The sequence below is a fragment of the Accipiter gentilis genome, chromosome 3 (genome assembly GCF_929443795.1).
Source record: "Accipiter gentilis chromosome 3, bAccGen1.1, whole genome shotgun sequence".
Lineage (NCBI taxonomy): Eukaryota > Metazoa > Chordata > Aves > Accipitriformes > Accipitridae > Astur > Astur gentilis.
This window is the reverse complement of record NC_064882.1, coordinates 31,370,181-31,389,742: the sequence shown is the minus strand read 5'-3', so window position 1 is coordinate 31,389,742 and position 19,562 is coordinate 31,370,181. Positions and strand designations below refer to the sequence as shown.

Genomic DNA, 19,562 nt, shown 5'->3' with positions numbered 1-19,562 from the left:
AGCAACTGGTGGCACTGCTTCGTGTTCAACACTGTCCTAATGCAGCCGTTCTGCTCCTAGACCTGCACTGGTGCATTCATGCAGTACGACCTGGAGGGAGACAACTAACCAGGTTAGGTCTCCACGAGCTTACTGACCCTCTCCTTAGGATAGTGTAGACACCTCCCCTCTGGTTAACACTGGCAGAGCATACCTGAAGCATCTGGGTCAGAACCACAGATTTGCCTCAGGTTTTCCTACCAGGACCATCAGGTCTTTCTAATGGAGAAGAGTGAATCAATCTAAGCTTCTGAAATGCATGGATCGCACCTCATTCTCTTTTTCTGACCTTTTGTTCTCCACCAAAATTTAAACCTGGTTTCCCTCTTTTCTCCTGCGTAATTTCAGGGTTGTTAGCCACAACCTTCAACTTAATTCAACATGACCAATGACCAGCCATTTGCCTTTTCCACCAGGTTATTATTAATAACATTAAGCTCCAGGTACATGTGCATAATCTACAAAGATGCCTGAAAAGCCCCTGCAGCCCTTAGCAAATAAAAGAGTCCCTGCTCGTATTAGTCCCATTTGCTGTGTTATCTTCTGCCACACCAAGTTCTGCAAAAATACTCATGAGCCATACAGCCTGCTAGGTCCTTGGCCCTGTGCTCCTATACAGCTGTATAAATGCACATCTGGAATCCCAGATGTGGTCCCTTCACCATTCAAGAGTTTCATCCGCTCTTCAGGGAGCTTCTGAGACACAATTCAATAGATGTTTGCAAGAACAACACAGCAACTTGGAAATTCAGCTAGCTTGGCAAAGGGAAGCCTTCAAATCATGTAAGCTTGTAGTACAATAGCTCTTCCCTTTTCCAGAACAATCAAGTAACGCCTTATTTCATTCCTTATCAGTGCCTTGCAGTTTTTGTCTTTACTCGTAGCCTGTAGACATTGCTGGTCAAATAGGATAGCTGCAAGTCTTCCATTTAAAATCAAAAGCAGCTTCATAAATTGACAGTTCTTGAGTGGTCTGACAGGACATAAAATTTCCCCTTTACCCCTTTGCACCCAGCAAAACAAAATGAGTAAAGGGACAGTCATACCAAAAAAGGCAATCATGCAGCCATCTGACCATGTTAAAATTGACATGGGCACATATGAGCTTTTCCTAGTGGGGAGAAGGGAAAGGTTTCCTGACTCATGCCTATAAATCCTTTCCCAACACAACCCTGAAGTTAATAAAGAAAGTGCATAGAAAAAATGTACATACAACTTCACGTATTCAATTGTTTTCAAGATATTCCAAAAAAAAAAAAAAAAAAAAAAAGGAAAGCACTGGTTCCATTTAAGTCTATGGTCAGAATGGGCAATACTTTCACTCTGCAACCAAACTGTATTTCCATGTAATGTAGCTGGATTAAAGAAAACACTTGCTCCAGCTGAAGGCCTGCCTCTGTGCAGGCTTTTGCACCTGTTTTTGCCATGCAGCTCTTTTGCACCTCTACCACCAGAAATGTATTTTATGCAGCATGATCAGAAGGAAAGAAGTATAAAATGAAGTCCTTTGCCATAACTGAACTGCAAGTTCAGTTAAACTGATAAAAATGTTACCCAGATATTTGCATTACAGTGATGGAGACAGCCCAGTACATAAAACAATATACATTTATTTAGCACAAGTTCCATATTCAAATAGAAGCGTGTGTATGCTTTTTCTAGTACTTCTTTACAGCACTTTTTCAAAAAAGTAAAGAACCATCATGACTAACACAAAGACATACTAATTATCTGGCAGAACAACTGTTTTATCCTACAACCGTAGGCCTGATAGCAGATTATAAACTGTAAGGCAAATCAGGAACTCCTTCTCAAGTGAGTAATCTCTACACAGTTGGACATTCACAAGGAAAGTGGTACAAGACTAGGACATTATATATGACTGCAATGTTTCCTATAATTACAGCCAACATAATATGCAGGGGCAAGGTTATATTCTCAGACAGAAAAAGACAGACAGACTACTGAAAGACTCACACCAAGTTGCCAGAAACATTGAGAGAGAAAAAAGAAACAAACCACAATTATGTCATGTAATCACATACATAAAGCACAATTACCATTTCAGAGAAAAAAGGTAAGTTGACATACAGTGCTCAGAATTAGGACATCTACAGACTTTAAGGCCTGCAACTTTCATTTAGAGACAAATACTTGATACTCATTGGTAAACAAATGCTGATAGTTCATGACTGACAGCACATAATAAGTATTACTTGAAATCTGGTTCCATTAATGACATAACTACAATCACTGGATAGAGAAGACCATCCAAATTATTCTGGCAGACAGATTTTCCATAGCTTCGCCTTTGCTGAAGTTCCACCATCTTAAGCGACTGACATCAAAGATGTGCTGCTGCAACTAGTTCAGTCTTCCCTCCTGTAGTTATCACCTGGATTAGACTACCCGAGTTTGGTCGATTCTTTCCTGTTATCCAGTCATAAAAGGTCCTGTTTTAAAATAAATGAATGAAACAGGGTGAGGAGGAAAAAAAAAAGCAAACGCTACTATCAGGCACATGAACAGGAAACAAAATAAAAACCTGTTTCCTTCTTTTTCTATTGCCCTCTCTAGTGATTTCTATGTACCTTGTAAACTGGCAGTGTGATCACTGGATTCGGATCCTCAGAGCTGGACAGAGGCCCATGGAAATCCATAGGGCTTTACTGTGCACACACAGGATTTTCAGAACATCTCAAAGGAAAAGGCTAGGAGTTCAAAACATCAAAGTGGCAAGCCAAAGTGGCAAGTTTTTTTCAAAGTTAAAAAAAAAAAATTTGAAAAGGGGAAGGAGACACTATTTAAGTTGCCTTTATAGTATGTACCAGAAACACAGATTTATGGCTAAAATAAGAGTTGCAAAACCCATTAGCCTGCCAACAGGCCATTACAACACTTGGATATTTAACTGCAAAAGTGGTCTCAGCAGAAGCATAGAAAGCCTTAAGACATCCAAAATAGCACCAAGTAAGATGGACTCATTCTAAGTAGCACACCAGATCACTCCTTATCAAAATGCAATACAAACTACTTACTCAAAATAGAATACAGGAAGTGCAGTATATTTTTCAGGTCCATCAACCCTTCCAATGTTGCAGACTTTGGAACTGCCATCTTGGAACATCCTGCTATCTGATGCAATGGTTTCCAGGGCACAAAATTCAAGTGCCCAAAAATTCCATATAAGAAAAGATTTTCTGCATCCTTCCCAAGATGCAGATGTTACCAACACTTAACAACATTGGATGTTTTTCTTCCACAGTCAGTGAGATTTTCAGTTTTCAAAGCTGGATTTAAAGTTTAGGGAATTCGAACCCAAGAAACAAACCTAACCAATCAACCTAATTCTCCCATAAGGAAAAAATACTTAGATGTTAAAATTAAAAAAATGAATTTGTAAAACCACAACATCTGGCTAAGCAGTCTCTGGAGCACAATAAATTAAAGATTTTTTTTTTGAACATTTTTACGCCAACTAAATTCAACTGATGGGACCCTTTTAAAGAGCCACATCAAACAGCTGCACAGGCTTCTCACAACAAAAACCATCTCCCACTCTGACGTCCAACTTAAAAAAAAATCACAAAAAAGAAATCTAATGTCAGAACTAAACTACTCTCTGAACAATTAGCGATATGTAAAAGCAGTTTCAGTGTCAGTTCTAAAAGACTTCAAAAATGTGTAAGAGTAAGCTCTTTACATGTATGAAAGTAGACTCATCTTTGTTTTTCCTCAAAGAGGCAAGAGAGTTGTCTCCTTACTTGCTTCCTTTTGACAGCTCACCCTCAGCAGCACGTTTGCTACTCCCCATCACATCGCAGAAAGCAGTACTTACGCTGCACCCTCTCTGAGAGGAACGAGAAACAGTAAGCCTTATAATCTCAGCCTGCTGTTACATAAGCTACAGTTGAAGTTTCAGCATTTTGCAACATCATTCTGGACAAGCCTTTGCGGATGATGAAAATTAAAAAATCTTGACTAAATTTTTCTAAACAAGAGCAGGAATTTTGCCAGCTGACAGAAGTGAACTAACACACCATAGACTGGGCAGTAAAGAGTGTTTAAAAGAAAAAAATCCCACAAAAGTTTACACGCCTTTTTGCAGTCCACCTTTAGGCCAGACTACTGTCTCCTGCCTCTGCTGTCTGCAATTTAATTTGTCTACAGGCTTTATGAGATTCTCTGGCTTCCAACTGCTTAAGGCTATCTCCCTTGTCAGAATAACCAGCATACAGATGCTGAGGTTGACAGAGTTGGGCTAATTTTCTCCAGTTAAGAAGCCGGTGCAATAAACCCAACGTGATTTAGAAACATACACAATGAGGAGATGACAGAGGAAAAAACACACCCAAATCTAAGACAGCTGTTTAGAAAGAACATGCATTAAGATGCAGCAGCAAGAGAGACACTGAGGAATTGCTTAATTATCACACAGATACTCACTCAGCAATGAATTCTAAGGGTGTCCAGGAGCTGAAATCTGCGTCAGGCATTGATTTCCTGTTTGCTGGTGTATCTAAGGTAACCCTGTGATTAAAAAAAGATAAGCCTTTTATTTACACATCATATTTCTGATGAGCACTACCTGCTTCTATTCATTGCCGTAACATATGCTTGACTCTTATACCACGTGGTATGGATTTCCCTTGCATCCTCTACATGTGTTAACAGCATATAACCATCAGTTTCAATGTGTATCAAAGGCTCCAACCCATAACCCCTCACCTTCCTGGCTCACTGATGACATCCAGCCCATTAGGGCAATCACTTGGACTGGAAGGGAGCTGTGGGCTATCTCGTGCAGACAGGGAATGGCAGTAATACATTTGTTCGCATGTACTGCACAACACATATGCACTACATCCATGCTTTCAACTAGCCTCATGCCAGCTGCGAATGCAGAAATTAAGTGCACACGCATAGGAAGTTTTGACTTTGATGATACGTATTTACACTACATACAATGATATTAAGGGGTGAACTTTTCACAACTCCCTCACCGAGATGCTGTTGACAAGCCAAGGTGTAATTAGTCTCTCAAAAATTCACTCAAAACTAAAGTTTTGCATAAGAACTATGCAAGCACAGAATGCCCAGAAGTCAGGTGATCTTGGTGTCTGCCTGTCTGTAAAGCTCTGTAGAAGGCGGTGTGAATTATCCAAACACTTTTAAATGCCGTTGGTCTCTGACCTGAAGAAGTGCGCATAAGAGCACGTGTATGAGGAAAACAAAGCAGGGAGAACTCAGGTAGTGTTCCAAATTCCTATCCAGAACTCTTTAGTCTTAAGTTTTGGGTCCTGAACTAGATATAGACCTGGCAAGAAAAATACTTTTAGTTTTTGTAGCAGAATTGATAAATTTACACATAGTGAAGACCTACTAGGCCATCACCTTTTTCTAGCTTTCCTCATCAAAAAGCTGTGAGAGGCAAATAAAAGCTAAACTTTTTCTTTTCACAGGTCCTTAAAGTGACCTCATTTTACTGATCAAGCATAGATATGCAGCACCTTATGAAGAAGCTTCTCTAACCTAGTCAAAACTTGTAAAGTAATCCTTTGCTTTACTATTATCACACAGCCAAGTAAAACTGTGCTGAATAGCTCATCTCATTTTCAGAGTTCTCTCTATACTGGGGGGGTGGGGGGTGGAAATCACACATTAATGAATGGCTATGGTTAAACTGGTTAAAAGTGAATCAAATTTTAATCCTAACATCCACTACTGTTTTGCAAAGGAAAGGACAAGAAAAGAACTTAATCATTTTTAGGGTGACTTGCATATCATTTTGTTGATACATTCAAGATGTCTCATTTCTCTGTGAAACTGTACATAGATCTGAGAAGCTGTTTGTGTACTGTGAAGCATATCCATGCGACTCCAGGTTACAGCAGTAATTAAATAAAACAAGACAGGCAGAGGCAACTATGCAACCACTTACGGTAAAATGGCAACAGCAGCAGAACCAGATGGCAAGCCACTATTGGCACCAGCTAAACTCTGACAAAGCTGATGCACTGCTCCTTTGGCCATGCCATAGCCAATCATCCCTAACAATTAAAAACAGGCGAATTAGAGCACAATCAAAACAGCTCTTGATATCATCATTAGTATGACAGAAACTCAGATTGTTTGACAAATATTAAGACCACTTACCACAACCAGAACAGAATCAGACTTTTAAAACATTATCAAAACATACGTATTAAAAAAGGAAAAAAAGAAGAAACAAAAAGCTCTTACTAGACATCCAGGAACTATCACTGAACTCAATTTACTCAGCACTATAGAAATGAGCAGCTTACTGAGTTTAGTACATTTATTTAGTGTACCCAAATGTACCCTGAAGGACAGGACCTACAGGGCTAACCTTGCAAATCTAACAGGGTAAGTGAAGATGCTTATAGACTGTAGTAAGGGAATCATCCATTAATTTTAATCATACGACTAAGGTATTTGCAGGTTTGGACTCACACAGATACAGCTTACTTCTCTCTGAAATTGTAATTCATTTCGTCAGCATCCCGAGTCTGACAGGCCCTTTGGCAAAAACTACAAAAAACCTCTCATGGTAGGAAATTACTAAATAACCTACAGGTAAAGCAAACTTCTTCCTAAACACTGTTGCTTTCTAGGCAGACAGTAGTTAGCAGTGTAAGAGCAACAGGAATGAGAGCATAAGGCACACTGCTCAGGTACAATCAGAGTCCCATAGGTCTAAGATGTCTCATGGTATATATCTGCCAAGCAGCCCAGACACAGATGAAGCACATATGAAAACATCAATGTATTTTGTCTACTACAGCTGGATGCCTTTCTAGCCATCTATATAACTACTCAGCCACTTTCCAATGTTCCTGAGCAAGTATTTTGTATCAAAGTTAAAGGTAATTTTGCATTGTTTCCATTATATTCATTTAGACATATTGTATAACATCCATTTTTATTAGGAGGAATTATGGGCAGCAGCAGCTAACTTATTTTATTGTTACAATAAAAACCATTTGCATCTCTGTCGTATTCCCCTCGTCTTGTCTAAACCAAACATTCCAAGTCTTGTTAAACCTTTTCATGCTTCTACATTTCTTAGCCACTGTCAGACTGTTTCTGTAACTTTTTATATAGACTTCCAGTATTCGTCAATTTGCATTATGTGAGTCAACATTTTCACATAGGGAAGGAAAAAAAAAAAAAAACCACAAAACAATCACACTAACAGCAAACAAGAAAAAAGATGATTCCTTCTGTAATGGCTGGTAGTAACAAGCCTAACAAGTCATATTTGCAAAAGTTGAGTAACAACTCTTTCCCAATTCTTCCTGAAGTTAATAAGTTGCATGTGTTTGCCCAAAGCACTGCTGTGGGTTTTTTTAGAAAAAGTCAGGCTCTTTGAAACCCGCTAGTTCAAAACATGTACGCAAATCACTTTGATTCCTGTGTTGTGGTCCCAAAACCACCCAAACATAAACCATGAAAGTTTGCCACAGTTCACATTTTTTCATTTGTATATGGTCAGTCAGTAGTACACAGTAAATTATTCATCTGCTTATTCCCATAAAATAAGCCTTTTATCTTCGGACTATGCCAGATGCAGCTGTAAACACAGAAGCTAAAATCATTAAATAGAACCTATAGCATATTTTTCCTGAACAGTTTTAGACGCAGCTTTCAGGAATATTCATAAATTTTAGTATCTATGTCTCATCAAAATATTGTTGAAGTCACACTAATAAAAGATTGGGAAATAAGAGTATTTGTCTCAACTGCCTCTCCCTGCCTGTGGGCTTGTTTGTCAGTGCTTTGGTTTTTTTAAATTTTAAATTGCTCCCAGATTTCTTCCTCCACGTGGACTAACATGGCAAGGAGCGAGATGAAAAAACTCAATAAAGTTTGTATTTAATAGTGGAGGGCAAAGCCAAAGGTCAACAAGCTTATCTATGAAGCAAATGCAGACTGGAATCAGAACATGAACAGGACACGCATAGTTAACAGAATCAGCTAAATCATCACTAATGGAAAAATTGGGCAATCAAGGACTCTGCCTTTCAGAACACAAATAGAAGATTTAACTTTATTTAAGCACTGTACTTACAGCTTGCCGTGCGCTTCTATTCTTCATTATTTTCCGAACTTTTTTTTACTGTGTCATTTATTAGCCAAGTACATTTCACCAATGCATGTCAAATATTTAAATACTGATTCTGTTTGCACTCCAGCTTCAAGAGCTTCAGTACTGCTACCTGTAAAATTACACTTCCCTTAAGTGTTTCAGCAGCAATTTTCCACTTGTACTAGATGTCAAGAAATTGGGGAGTGAAACTGTTGCTTTACAAACAACAATGCTCAGACTAAGATAGCTGTTAACTGTTGATGTCCCAGCAGTCATCATGCATTGTGTTTTACCTGGGGTTCCAGATAAAGCAGATTGAGCTCCTGTCAAAGTCAAGAGGCCTCCTTGTTTCAGATGTTTTGTGGCTAGGTGGCTGGAAATAGTCGATGTCCAAACGCTCTGCTTCCACATCAGATCACAGTTTTTATATAAAGCTGATGAATAAGAGAATTAGTGAAATTAACTATAAGATAGTCAACTTCTAACTTCCTTACTGTCACACTGAGTGCAAGAGCACTATGTGACAGGACTATGAAAACATGCTTTCTACCATTTTCTACTTCCACACTGGGTAGCATATTAATTTATGTCTTCTGTATCTCCCTTCTCTTTGGGACCTGAGTCCCAGCTTTACAGCATATATTCTAGGCAATTTTCTGCTTTCTCATTACCAGAAATAAAAATAACAAACACAAGATAGTTCCACTAGCTCTCCATTAATGGTTCAAAGACTCCCAAGCTCTTGAAACTCCTGTAGGCGTTGCTTCAATCTATGTCAAGGATCTCCAAACTCTCACATTAGCCTCATCACACCTTGCAGTAGCATGATCTCTTTCTGCAACTTCCTCACTGGCTGCAAAAGAGCTATGGTCCATTAGTATGCAGACAGAAGACTCCAAGAGATAAAGGAGTTGAACAAAAAAGTATTTCTTATCACCAGATTACTTCGTAAACCGAGAAACAATCTGTCTGACAGTAGTACACTGGTATGGAATATCGAAGATGCATGCATCTGCACTGTACCAAGTGTGCATTCCAGTGCCCCTACATACTGGGGTGCAACCTCTGGTAAGGCAGCCTACTGGGGAAGGTACACCAGAACTTCAAATGAAATAAAAATCTGAACTTCATCATTGTTTTTTTATTATCAGTATCTGCATGGGAAAAGAAAAAAAAAAACCACAAAACAACTAGCCATGTAAAAGACTTTAGTATTCAGAAAGAACCATTTCCATAACACAATATGGAAGAAGCTTAAATAACTGTGACATAAGCCGACCACCTATCCCAAGATGTCCTGCTATCCTACCAATAACTTTACTATAAATCATGGTTATGATAAATTACCTTATTTAAAATACAGTGCATACTAATAACAATCCAATATAATGCAACTGTGGTGTAAGTGTCTATGCCTTCCCACACTGTCTCTCTTTAAAAAGAGATCTTTGCCTGTAATGTCCAATCTGGAAGTGGGGCAGAAAAGGACACATTTTACCAGATTTGCTTCTGACAGAAAACAAGTCGATATTTTTTTTGTTGTATCTCTACACTAGTGAGTAAAGTACAAAATTTTGTTCCGAATATTACATTATATTTTTTATTACATGCTTTTTTTAAACTGAAGGCTTTTTTCTGTAGCATGATCTCAGGTCATTAGACAGCTCCTTCCAATACTGTATTGCACAGTAATAGCTCAGAGCACTGCAGGAGGCAACTGAGGTTTTATGCATAAAGCAATGAATTAGGAAACAACATTGATGTTTCTGCCCAGCCGCTGTCTTACATAACTTGCCTGACATAGGTAACCTTGGCAAAAGTTAGTTCATAGATAATAATGCTGAACTCCTTCATAAAGATTTTTCTGATGAAAATTGGTGCATCAGAGAGTATTACTGAGAATACTAAGCACTGTGCAAATTTAACGGACAGCAAAAATTCAGAGAAGTGCTAAGAAGCATTGTGACTGAGCTATTTTGTACTTTCATGCTTATGTCTTCTTCTGGACTCAGGAAGAAAGAGGACCTCAAATATCTTTATTGCCATGATTTTTAAGGATTCATTCACATGTTCACTAGCATGCATGTACCAAAGGCTTACATTTAGCTTTGGCGCTGCCTCCAGCCCATCCTCCTGCTACACACAAGATCGCATCCACCTTTTCTTCACCAAGAAGTTTTCCAACCTCTGTTGTCACCTTCAATACATCAAACAAAAACGTGTTGAAAACACCAGACTGATAAGCTAAAGTAGTAAATATCAAGACTGCCTTAAAAGTTACTTTTTTTGCAGTTACACAGCCGAGTTACACAACACATAGCAATTTAAACAGCTGCAGAAAATTAACATTTATGATCTATGAACTCGAAACAAACTAATTGTGTTGAAAAATAACTACAGATAAAAGTCAGACCATCCAGTGCGTGACATCACTGAAATAACCAATTTGAGCAGGACTGAAAGATCTGACCCTTACCTACATCATTAACAAAAATTTTTAATTGCAACTTACTTTTTGACAGGTGGTTCTGTGGGTATTATGGTGCTGTTTAATATGGGAAATGCAACTCCAGGTCTGACCAGGACTACTGGTGTCACTTTTGATGACAGTGCAAGAAATGAACAACTAAAGATTAGCCTTCTTATTGCTTCCATCTAGACCACAACCATCAGTTCGTCTGGCCCCTAAATTTGAGTTGGCATACTTTTAAATACGCAGTATCTTCTTATCTTTCGATTATAAGACTTAACAGTTGGTAACGAATTTGTTGGCTATGAATCTTCTCTGCTAAAGGGAAAAGCAAACAATCCATCTCCCAACAAAAGGAAAAAAATCTACCGTTTTCACAAAGGTTCAGCACTGAAAAATACATTGCAAACATTCTATATTACCCTTTAAAAGCCTTAAGAGTTGCGCATATGTAAGGAAAACATATTGGCTAGTGTTTCAGTTTATCAATAACAGAAATGGGTTCAAAAGTTAAAATTAAAAAAAATTAAATCCCATCTCTTGAGAATAAAGCAAAGCAGTTTTTAGGCTGGCTTGGATTCTCCTGTATCTACCTTTGTGGAAACCAGTGCATTCTCTAGGGATCCCATCGGGGCTTAGGGTTTGCATGCTGCGGGTATACCATCTGCCTACACGCGACACACGTAAGAGTTAGTTAGGACGTTAGAAAGAGGTGTTGCATTTTAAAGTGTCCTAATCCACCTTCATTATACTCGTCTGAAAAGTCTGTGGCTTTTCAAGTCACCTAGAGAAAAATAACGCAAAACCCCCTTACGTGCTCAACCTCCAAAACTCCCAGATCACGCTCCTTCTGCATATTCATGCACGCACGCATGCGGTTAAAGGGAAATTACAAAAGAAAAAAAAAAAAGAAGGGAAGCAGCAGCGACGAGCAGAAGCTAGGATCTTCGGGCTGACGGCACCGCGGCGGGACCGCCACCGGCCGGGCTCCTTAGCCCCACAGCGGCGGCTTCTTGCCCCAAACCGCCCCCCCCCCCCCCACCCCGCCCGCTCCCGCCGCCTTCCCCACTGCTGCTACTACAGCAGCGGGCAACGGGCGAATGGAGGAAAGCGCGACGGGAGAGAGGCCGGGTGCCCCGCTTCCACGGCCTCGCCCGGGGAGGGGAGGGCAGCGGACCCACCTGCTCGGCCTGCTCGGGGAAGGACTCGGCTGCCCCCACCACCACGTTGGCGCTGGCGTCCTCGTTCTCCGCCAGGTCGATGCTGGCCACCCACTGCCGCGGCGAGAGGAACGGCGCGTTAGCGGCCCCGCTCCCCGACCCGCCGGACGCGGCACCGTCCCGGCGGGGAGGCAGCGCTCCCCTCGGCGGGGGTCCCCGCCTCGCCGCCGCCGCCACCCCCCGGCCCGGCGCTTACCCAGTTCCTGGACCTGAAGTACCGCACGCACTGGGACCCCAGCGCCCCTCTGCCCCCGTACACCAGCACCCTGCCCGCCGCGGCCATGCCCGCTGCCCGCCCCGCTCCGGCGCTGCCTTCCTCCGCCGTCGCCTGGCCTGGCCGCCCGGCCCCGCCGGCGCATGCGGGCTGGCCCCTGCGAGGGGCGGGCGAGGGGCGGCAGCGCCCGGCCCCAGGTGGCGGGGCGGGAAGGCCGGTCCTGCCGCTGCCTTGCGAGGGGGGGGGGAGGGGCCGTACCGGCGCCGGGGAAAGGGGAAATGGGAAATGGCGGCGCCTGGGCTGGGCGCCAGCCCGCCGGGGCTCAGGGGGCGCCGCCGCGAGACTTTCACCTCAGGAACTCCTCCACCCGCGCCCGCAGCGCCTGCGCCTGGCCCGGGGCGAAAGCCGCCGGCGGCGGCGTGCCCGTCTTGGGCGGGCGGGGGGAACTCACCCGCCCAGCCAGCCACCGTGCCTGCCTCCCCTCCCCAGCCGGCCTGAGCTCCCGCGGCGGGCCGCGTTACCTGCCTCCCGGGGACGCTGCCAGGGTTCATTCATTAATCAGTGGTTGTAAAGATCCCTGCAGAGGTCTTGAGTGGCAGTAACCGTAGAAGCGAGGGCCGGTTTTCTTTAGCACTCCGGGATCGCACCTGTGGCTCGAATTACGCCGCTCGCTTCAGTCCCCGAGCACCTGCCCTCCGCCGCCGGCACGGCACCTACGGCCGGGCCGGCCGGGCGGCGAGGAGCTGTGTGCGCCCCGTTTGAAGGCGGAAGATGCGTACGTGAGGCCTCGGCGTCGTCAAACATCCCTTGGGCCCCTCGGTCACCGGGCGCAGGGACGGAAGGGCACGGCTCCGGGCCGAACGGACGGTGCTGGCAGCCCTGGCCGCAGCGACGCGTGGAGGCAGGGCGGGGTGGGAGAAGGCAGCTCGGGGCGGCCGAGGCGCCCGCAGAACCCTGCTGACAAACTGCCTCGTCCCTCGCACCTGGCTGTTTACCCCCGCTCTTAATAATCTGGAAAAAAAGCCTGGACTCTGCTCCTCGTTTTCTTCCCGTGAGGCCACGGTAAAGAACTTCATGCCATCTGAGGACAATTAGACCTCTGATGAAACATAAGCCAGGTGATAGGTATAGGATTGCCTGCTGCAGAAAGAGGCATCGCCGCACCACAGCGTAATGAAGCTGCTACTTGCAACCGGTTCAGGATGTTGTCGCAGCAAAATGTGGCTTTGGACTTGATTTTTAACCGTACAGATTGATTTCTGGAGCTTCAAAATACAATGAGATGCATTTCGAAATGCCCGCTATTCATTTGTGGATTTCAGGGCATGAGAAAAAATGGGAAGCGTGCCTGATTGCTGCAGAGAGGCCTTGGAGCTGATTCCTTGAAACCACTAGGATGCCTGGCTGTTTTAAAAAGACTTTATTTGCCTTGGCTTCCCTAATAAGTTTTGTGTCTTCTATCTTGATTGTTGTTGCAATGGGGACCCCAAAGTGGGTGACTGGAAAGATCCTTTGCAAAACAGGAGCTGATCTGGTCAATGCCACGGATCCGGAGCTGGTCAAGTTCATCGGGGAAATTTACTACGGACTCTTTCGGGGCGGCAAAATACGCCAGTGTGGGTTGGGCGGGCGGCGTTCCAAATTCACAAGTAAGTACAATTTTCGTTGAATCTTTAGCCTAATGTCTGCTTCAACTTTAAAAGCACTCTATTCTTGTTTACAGGACTTACAGAATACAAATTATTATTATTAAATTTATATTGGTGGCCTTGATGGTTTGGGATCTGAGTGTGAATGTAAGTCTCTATCATTTCAGGCTAGCTTTTTTCTTTCAGTCATTCTGGAGTCAAGATGGGGGAAAAAAATCCCTAGGGCTAGATTGAGAGTTTTCTTTTAGTCTTGTGAAGGGAGTGAAAGTCATTTGGAGATGACCCTGTAAATCTTACTTTCCCCTTGACTGGCTTTTTCCTAAGCCACATGTTGCTCTGCAGTCTCTCTGTGCCTCTCTGTCCTTGCCTTCTCTGTTGAACCCCTCCTTTCTTTTTTCCTTTAAGAAGTAGAGATTTATGTAGCTGTCCACATTTCTGTATTTCTCTAGCTGTCCTAATGCAGATGTCTGCCATAGCAGATACTTCTAACTTTATTAACATGTTGGAGAAATTTTTACCTTCTTTTCTGGTAACTTTGGAGAGAAAAAATTGCTGTACTCTTAAAAATGTAGAAACTCTTACAAATGTATTCCTTTTAGCATAAAAGATTTTCCCGAGGTCTCAAAAGCACTCAGATGTTGATCTGTACTTTGGATGATTTCCAATTTTCACACATCCTGTGCTGTAGTGAAAATGAAAATTATACTTTGCACTGAAGATTTTTATTTTTAGTTCAGTGTGCAGATCCACTGCAACTTAAACCAATATGAGTCGAAGCTGCTGCGGTCTCGCTCTATCCCTGGCCCACAGCAATACTGTCCTGCCCCATCCTTTGCAATGGCTCTGGTAGTTGCTGTGGTGAGATAGGAAGTTAAGTTAAGCTGGCCAAAAAATTAACCTACCACAAAAAAAAAAAAAATTAGTTTCCCATAGGATCATGGCTGACTACACAACTGCATGAGCACCACTATAAAAACTCAAAGGAAGGCAGGACTGTGGGACTTGACAGGGAATGGAGAAGAGAACCAGAGCCACCTCAACTTAGATCAGCATGACCAGTTGTTAAGATGTGATGAATTTGGACTGATAGCTTTTACAATAACCAAGTCTTGCTCAAGCTCTAACTGCAGATGCAGCTTCATGACATGGACATAGCAGTCATGCTCAAATGCTTTGTCTAGTGAGTTTGAATGGCTGGCAGACAGGCCATCAGGTCAAAGCTCTTCCACCTCTGCTCTGCTCCTCTTCAGGGCATTCAGAAATACAGTCCCAGTTCTTTCACCCTATCCTGTCAGAGAGAATGAGGAAAAAAGTAGCCAATCTCCTTTAAATCTCTGGACAGCTTTCTGGACTCTTTAATAAACTTTCTGATTAATTACTGTGTAACCTGAGAGGAAGGCCAAATGTTCCACCATCACTCTGGACTGCATTGGTTAAGTATTTGGAGGACATGATCCTATACTCCTTAGACAAAGAAAGCTCTCGCTGAAGCTAGTAAGAATTCTCCCTGTTAGAACTGTAAAATTGGGTCATGAAGTGCAGTGGGCACAACCTTGCCTTTAGGTAACAAGTGTCGCAGAGATTTTTCCCTTTGAAGTGTTCTAATAGCTCTATCGGGTTTGCTACTTTCACAATACTGGTTTCAAAATGGTATCATGGTAGTATACAAAGCTGTTAAATGCTTTTGCACAATGGTCGGCAGGACTTCTGGGCATTCTAGGTCTGACCTGACTTTTTTTGCTTTGAATGTCCCCCTTAATCTCCAAGCATTCTGAACTTAGTGCAGAGCAAGATACAGGAGACTTTTTTTGGGGAATGTGTTAGCATAAATGGACTGCACAGGCAGCACCTCATATGCTGCAGTACCGCAGTAGCTCCAAAACTTTGGAATTCCAAATCACAATAATATATGGTTATTAGTACATCGCCTTTCACTCTGTTAACGTTCACTAGAGTAGGCTTACAGCTGGCACATTCTCTTTTAACTGGGACAGTGACAGCATGATTCAATTGCCATAATAGGTGTCCAGTGCTATCTTAGACTCCCCAGGGTGTATGTATCACCTGGCCTCCAGCTGCTGCTTCTGAAGGTGTCCCATACATAGTGTGGCATGTATGGTAGACCCACATGGCTGTTGTGGTAGCCCTAAGACATCTAAATTGGCATAAGATGCTTATGTTTTGACAACTGAATCAAGCCCTGAGAACAAGCTAGGAAAGCCAGGCATTTTGCCGGTGTATAGCAAACACAGCTGGAATGTGTCAGGAGCCTCCATGGCAATATCCTTCCTGAGGATTCTTATTTCTGCCTACTAAGCCAGGCTCACTGGTCATGTCTTTGGGACTTGGCTGAGAGCCTCAGAGAAGAGGCAAAAGAATCATTACAATAACCCTAAAAACTATGCTGGTTTGTAAGAAGGGTGAATTCCATTTGTGGTGTTGTTACGCTGCCTGTTATTTTCCAGTAAGAAAGGAAGCTAGTTTCTGGCTTCCCATTTCTCATATATACTTCTGATTCTTATTTACTGCATTCCTTTCTTCTTCTTGTCAGCGTCTCTTCTGTAGCTCCCATGTACAGCAGGCCTAACTACAACCCCAGAATGAGCTACTGAAAAAAGCAGAGCTGTCGAATAATGATTTTTTGTATGGAATTTGTACATTATGACGTTTTCCACATAATCTGCTAGAATTCTATCATTTCATGATGACTGAATTGTACACCTGATATTCACTGTGACATCTACTAATTATTGCTGCCTACTTTCTATGCGGCCTGTTTGGATTTTTTTTTTTTTCAGTTACGCAGCATAGGAAGCAATCTATTTATTTGTTTATAATATAATGTACCTTATTTTTAGTAACTAGGCAGTTAGGTCTTCCAAACATGTATGAGCATGCATTGCTACACTACCTGAAGGTTTTTTCTTAATCAGCTTGTATTTTAAGGCTTCTCTCAATCAGCTTCTCTCTTTCCTGCCAGTCAGCATGTCACCTCTAATTCCCTACTCGCATTTCTTCTGATTCTGTTACTAAAGGGCTGCAGGATAAACTGAATACTCAGGTGCTCCACACTTCCCTGCTGCTGGCCAATCTGGCCCTCCAGCAAAGTAACTCCACCTGTGAAGACAAAAACAAGAAAGTAATCGTTCTTTAGAGACAGGTGAGCGACAGGCTGCTGAGGAAGAGGTCATGCCTATAGCAGAACACGGGAGTGCTCCACCTAAAGCCCACCCCACAGCAATACTTCATAAGCTTCCTACAAATGTAACTAAAATGCTGCCAGATACCCAGAAGAGCATAAAGGTGCCATAAACACTAGATGAGAAACCAAGAAGTGAATCTGAAAGTGGAAACCTGTGGGATTAGGAAGTATGAAATCAGAGTAGATCTCACTGGAGCCAGTATTAGAGAGAGGAAGAGAGAGAAAGAAGAATAACATGAGAAAATAAACACAGAAAGCAGTCATACTACTTTAGGCAGCAAGGGGCTGGACAAGGAAACTGGAACTATCAGACTTTAAAGGGATGAGATTAAAAGCATGGGACAGGAATGGAAAGCTCAAAAAAAAGAGTTTGGGTTGAAGAGCAGAGATGAAAAAGAGATAGAAAAAAATGCAGCAGATGATACAGCAGCAGAGATAAAGACATTAACACAACTAGATAAATAAAACAGGACTTAAGCCTGAATCCTTACTCACAGACCCTGTGTAAAGGATTATTCCTGTAGTAGAATATCCCTGGTTTGTCTGATGTAGTGACAGATAAAGCGTCATGAACTAAGATGCGTGTAATAATCTGAATCGATCACCTCTTGTTTAAGTATAATTTAAGTTGGTAGCACCAGTACAGTGTGATGTTTACTTTTGTCAAGAAAAAATACACACTGAATAGATGTTTGTTTTTTTTCTTGACAGTTTTCCCACACATGGTGAAAAAGCTGAATACAGGCCTGCACGTGATGATTATAATGTTCCTCTGTGTGGCCATTTTCTTTTCTCTGGTCAGTTTTGGATTCTGCATTCTTAATGCAATAAAAGTTCCTTACCGGGCAATTAAAGGTCCAGCAGGAGTATGCCTTTGGAACTTCCTTGCAGGTAAAATAATTTACCAGTATTTTTCACCAGTCACTTTCATACAAAATGTTAAAAGTTCCTTCTCTTGCCTTACTAAATATCTCCTCGACTTAAATACTTGTGAATAAAAATGAAGTTAGCAGTGAATTCTCATCTATCAAAACAGAACTGTCAGGTGGCATCTCAGCTTATTGTGTCTAGTCAGCTTTTTTACAGGAGCTATGAATGCCAGTCTTTAGCCTCTGTATCACTGATAAAAAGGCTTTATTACAAGCACTGGTATGATGTCTGGCCATACAATAAAGAATGAGCACTTTGAAGGTGTTTAAGCCATGCCTAAGTCTATCCCTACTCTGTATAATGCTCATTGTTGTATTCAATAAGCCTTCTGAAGCACAGCCAAAATGTCTGTCTTGTTTTGACAACAACAGTGAATACTTCTTCCATTTTGTTGCAGGTGGATTTATAGTACTTGCAGTCACCAGCTTTATGGCTGCTGTGAAACTTCATCACCTCACAGAAAGAATTGCCAATTTTCGGGAAAACGTCTTTAAATTTGTCATCTTAGAAGAACAGTTTGAAGACTGTTTTTGGCTCTGTGTGGCATGTGCCACAGCACATGCAGTAAATTTGCTGCTAATAGCCATTAGTGGGATTCATTTCCCTAAAATTAAGACTAAAACAGAAGAAGCAAATGTTACACCAGAAGATATCATGTACTAAAAAATTTACACAAAACTGCTTTGGTCAAGTGAACTGTCATGATAGAAACAGCTTCTTGGCTCTTCAGCTTTTGATTTGGACAGATGATTTTGGTATAAACAGGAGTAAAGATGTCAGTCTACAATGCCAGCAATTAACATGTGTGAGTGTTGTACTTTAACCCCAGCTGGCAACTAAGCATCATGCAGCCGCTCACTCACTTCCCCCCCACCCAGTGGGATGGGGTAGAAAATCATGGAAAAAAAAATAAAACTAGTGAGTTGAGATAAAGACAGTTTAATAGGACAGAAAGGAAGCATAATAAAATGACAATAATAATAGTAAAAGAATTGGAATATACAAAATGAGTGATGCACAGTGCAATTGCTCACCACTCGCTGACCGATGCCCAGTTAGTTCCTGAGCAGCGATCCACCCCCCCAGGCCAACTCCCTCCAATTTATATACTAAGCATGGCGTCACATGGTGTCGTGGTTTAACCCCAGCCAGTAACTAAGCACCACACAGCCACTCACTCACTCCTCCCCCCCCCTCTCCCCCCCCGCAGTGGAATGGGGGAGAAAATCGGGGAAAAAAAGTAAAACTCATAGGTTGAGATAAGAACGGTTTAATAAAACAGAAAAGAAGAAACTAATAATGATAACACTAATAAAATGACAACAGCAATAATAAAAGGATTGGAATGTACAAATGATGCCCAGTGCAATTGCTCACCACCCGCTGACTGACACCCAGCTAGTCCCTGAGAGGCGATCCCCCATCCCCACTCCCCCAGTTTATATACTAGACGTGACGTCACATGGTATGGAATACCCCTTTGGCCATTTTGGGTCAGCTGCCCTGGCTGTGTCCCCTTCCAACTTCTTATGCCCCTCCAGCCTTCCTGCTGACTGGGCAGGAGAAGCTGAAAAATCCTTGACTTAGTATAAACACTACTTGGCAACAACTGAAAACATCAGTGTGTTAATCAACATTCTTCTCATACTGAATCCAAGACATAACACTATACCAGCTACTAGAAAGAAAATTAGCTCTATCCCAGCCAAAACCAGGATACCCTGTCAC

General features: G+C 42.3%; 2 protein-coding genes across 3 annotated transcripts; one reads left to right on the top strand and one right to left on the bottom strand.

The window, feature by feature from the left end:
• Positions 1-1,629: 1,629 nt before the first annotated feature.
• QDPR (quinoid dihydropteridine reductase) lies at positions 1,630-12,762 on the bottom strand. 2 transcript variants are annotated; one of them, XM_049792463.1, is made up of 7 exons: positions 12,575-12,762; positions 11,801-11,893; positions 10,250-10,346; positions 8,443-8,583; positions 5,981-6,089; positions 4,486-4,569; positions 1,630-2,492 (listed from the first exon to the last, which is right to left on the bottom strand). In XM_049792463.1, the coding sequence occupies exons 1-7, from the start codon at positions 12,602-12,604 to the stop codon at positions 2,384-2,386; spliced, it is 663 nt and encodes a 220-aa protein (XP_049648420.1). In that variant the 5' UTR covers positions 12,605-12,762; the 3' UTR covers positions 1,630-2,383. The 2 variants fall into 2 exon arrangements, with proteins under 2 accessions (XP_049648420.1, XP_049648410.1); XM_049792453.1 differs by lacking the exon at positions 12,575-12,762 and adding an exon at positions 12,036-12,162.
• A 232-nt stretch (positions 12,763-12,994) lies between these two features.
• On the top strand, positions 12,995-19,288 carry CLRN2 (clarin 2). Its single transcript, XM_049796494.1, has 3 exons — positions 12,995-13,702; positions 17,616-17,795; positions 18,232-19,288. The coding sequence occupies exons 1-3, from the start codon at positions 13,450-13,452 to the stop codon at positions 18,495-18,497; spliced, it is 699 nt and encodes a 232-aa protein (XP_049652451.1). The 5' UTR covers positions 12,995-13,449; the 3' UTR covers positions 18,498-19,288.
• The last annotated feature ends 274 nt before the right edge of the window (positions 19,289-19,562 follow it).

Excerpts from the sequence above, each read along its gene's own strand:
- QDPR (XM_049792453.1), bottom strand. The coding sequence starts at position 12,122 with ATGGCCGCGGCGGGCAGGGTGCTGGTGTACGGGGGCAGAGGGGCGCTG. Across the intron at positions 10,347-11,800 it reads TCCCCGAGCAGGCCGAGCAG|GTGACAACAGAGGTTGGAAA; the intron begins GTGGGTCCGCTG and ends GATGTATTGAAG. Across the intron at positions 2,493-4,485 it reads CCCTTAGAATTCATTGCTGA|GACCTTTTATGACTGGATAA; the intron begins GTGAGTATCTGT and ends ATTTTAAAACAG.
- CLRN2 (XM_049796494.1), top strand. The coding sequence starts at position 13,450 with ATGCCTGGCTGTTTTAAAAAGACTTTATTTGCCTTGGCTTCCCTAATA. Across the intron at positions 13,703-17,615 it reads GCGGCGTTCCAAATTCACAA|TTTTCCCACACATGGTGAAA; the intron begins GTAAGTACAATT and ends TTTTCTTGACAG. Across the intron at positions 17,796-18,231 it reads CCTTTGGAACTTCCTTGCAG|GTGGATTTATAGTACTTGCA; the intron begins GTAAAATAATTT and ends ATTTTGTTGCAG.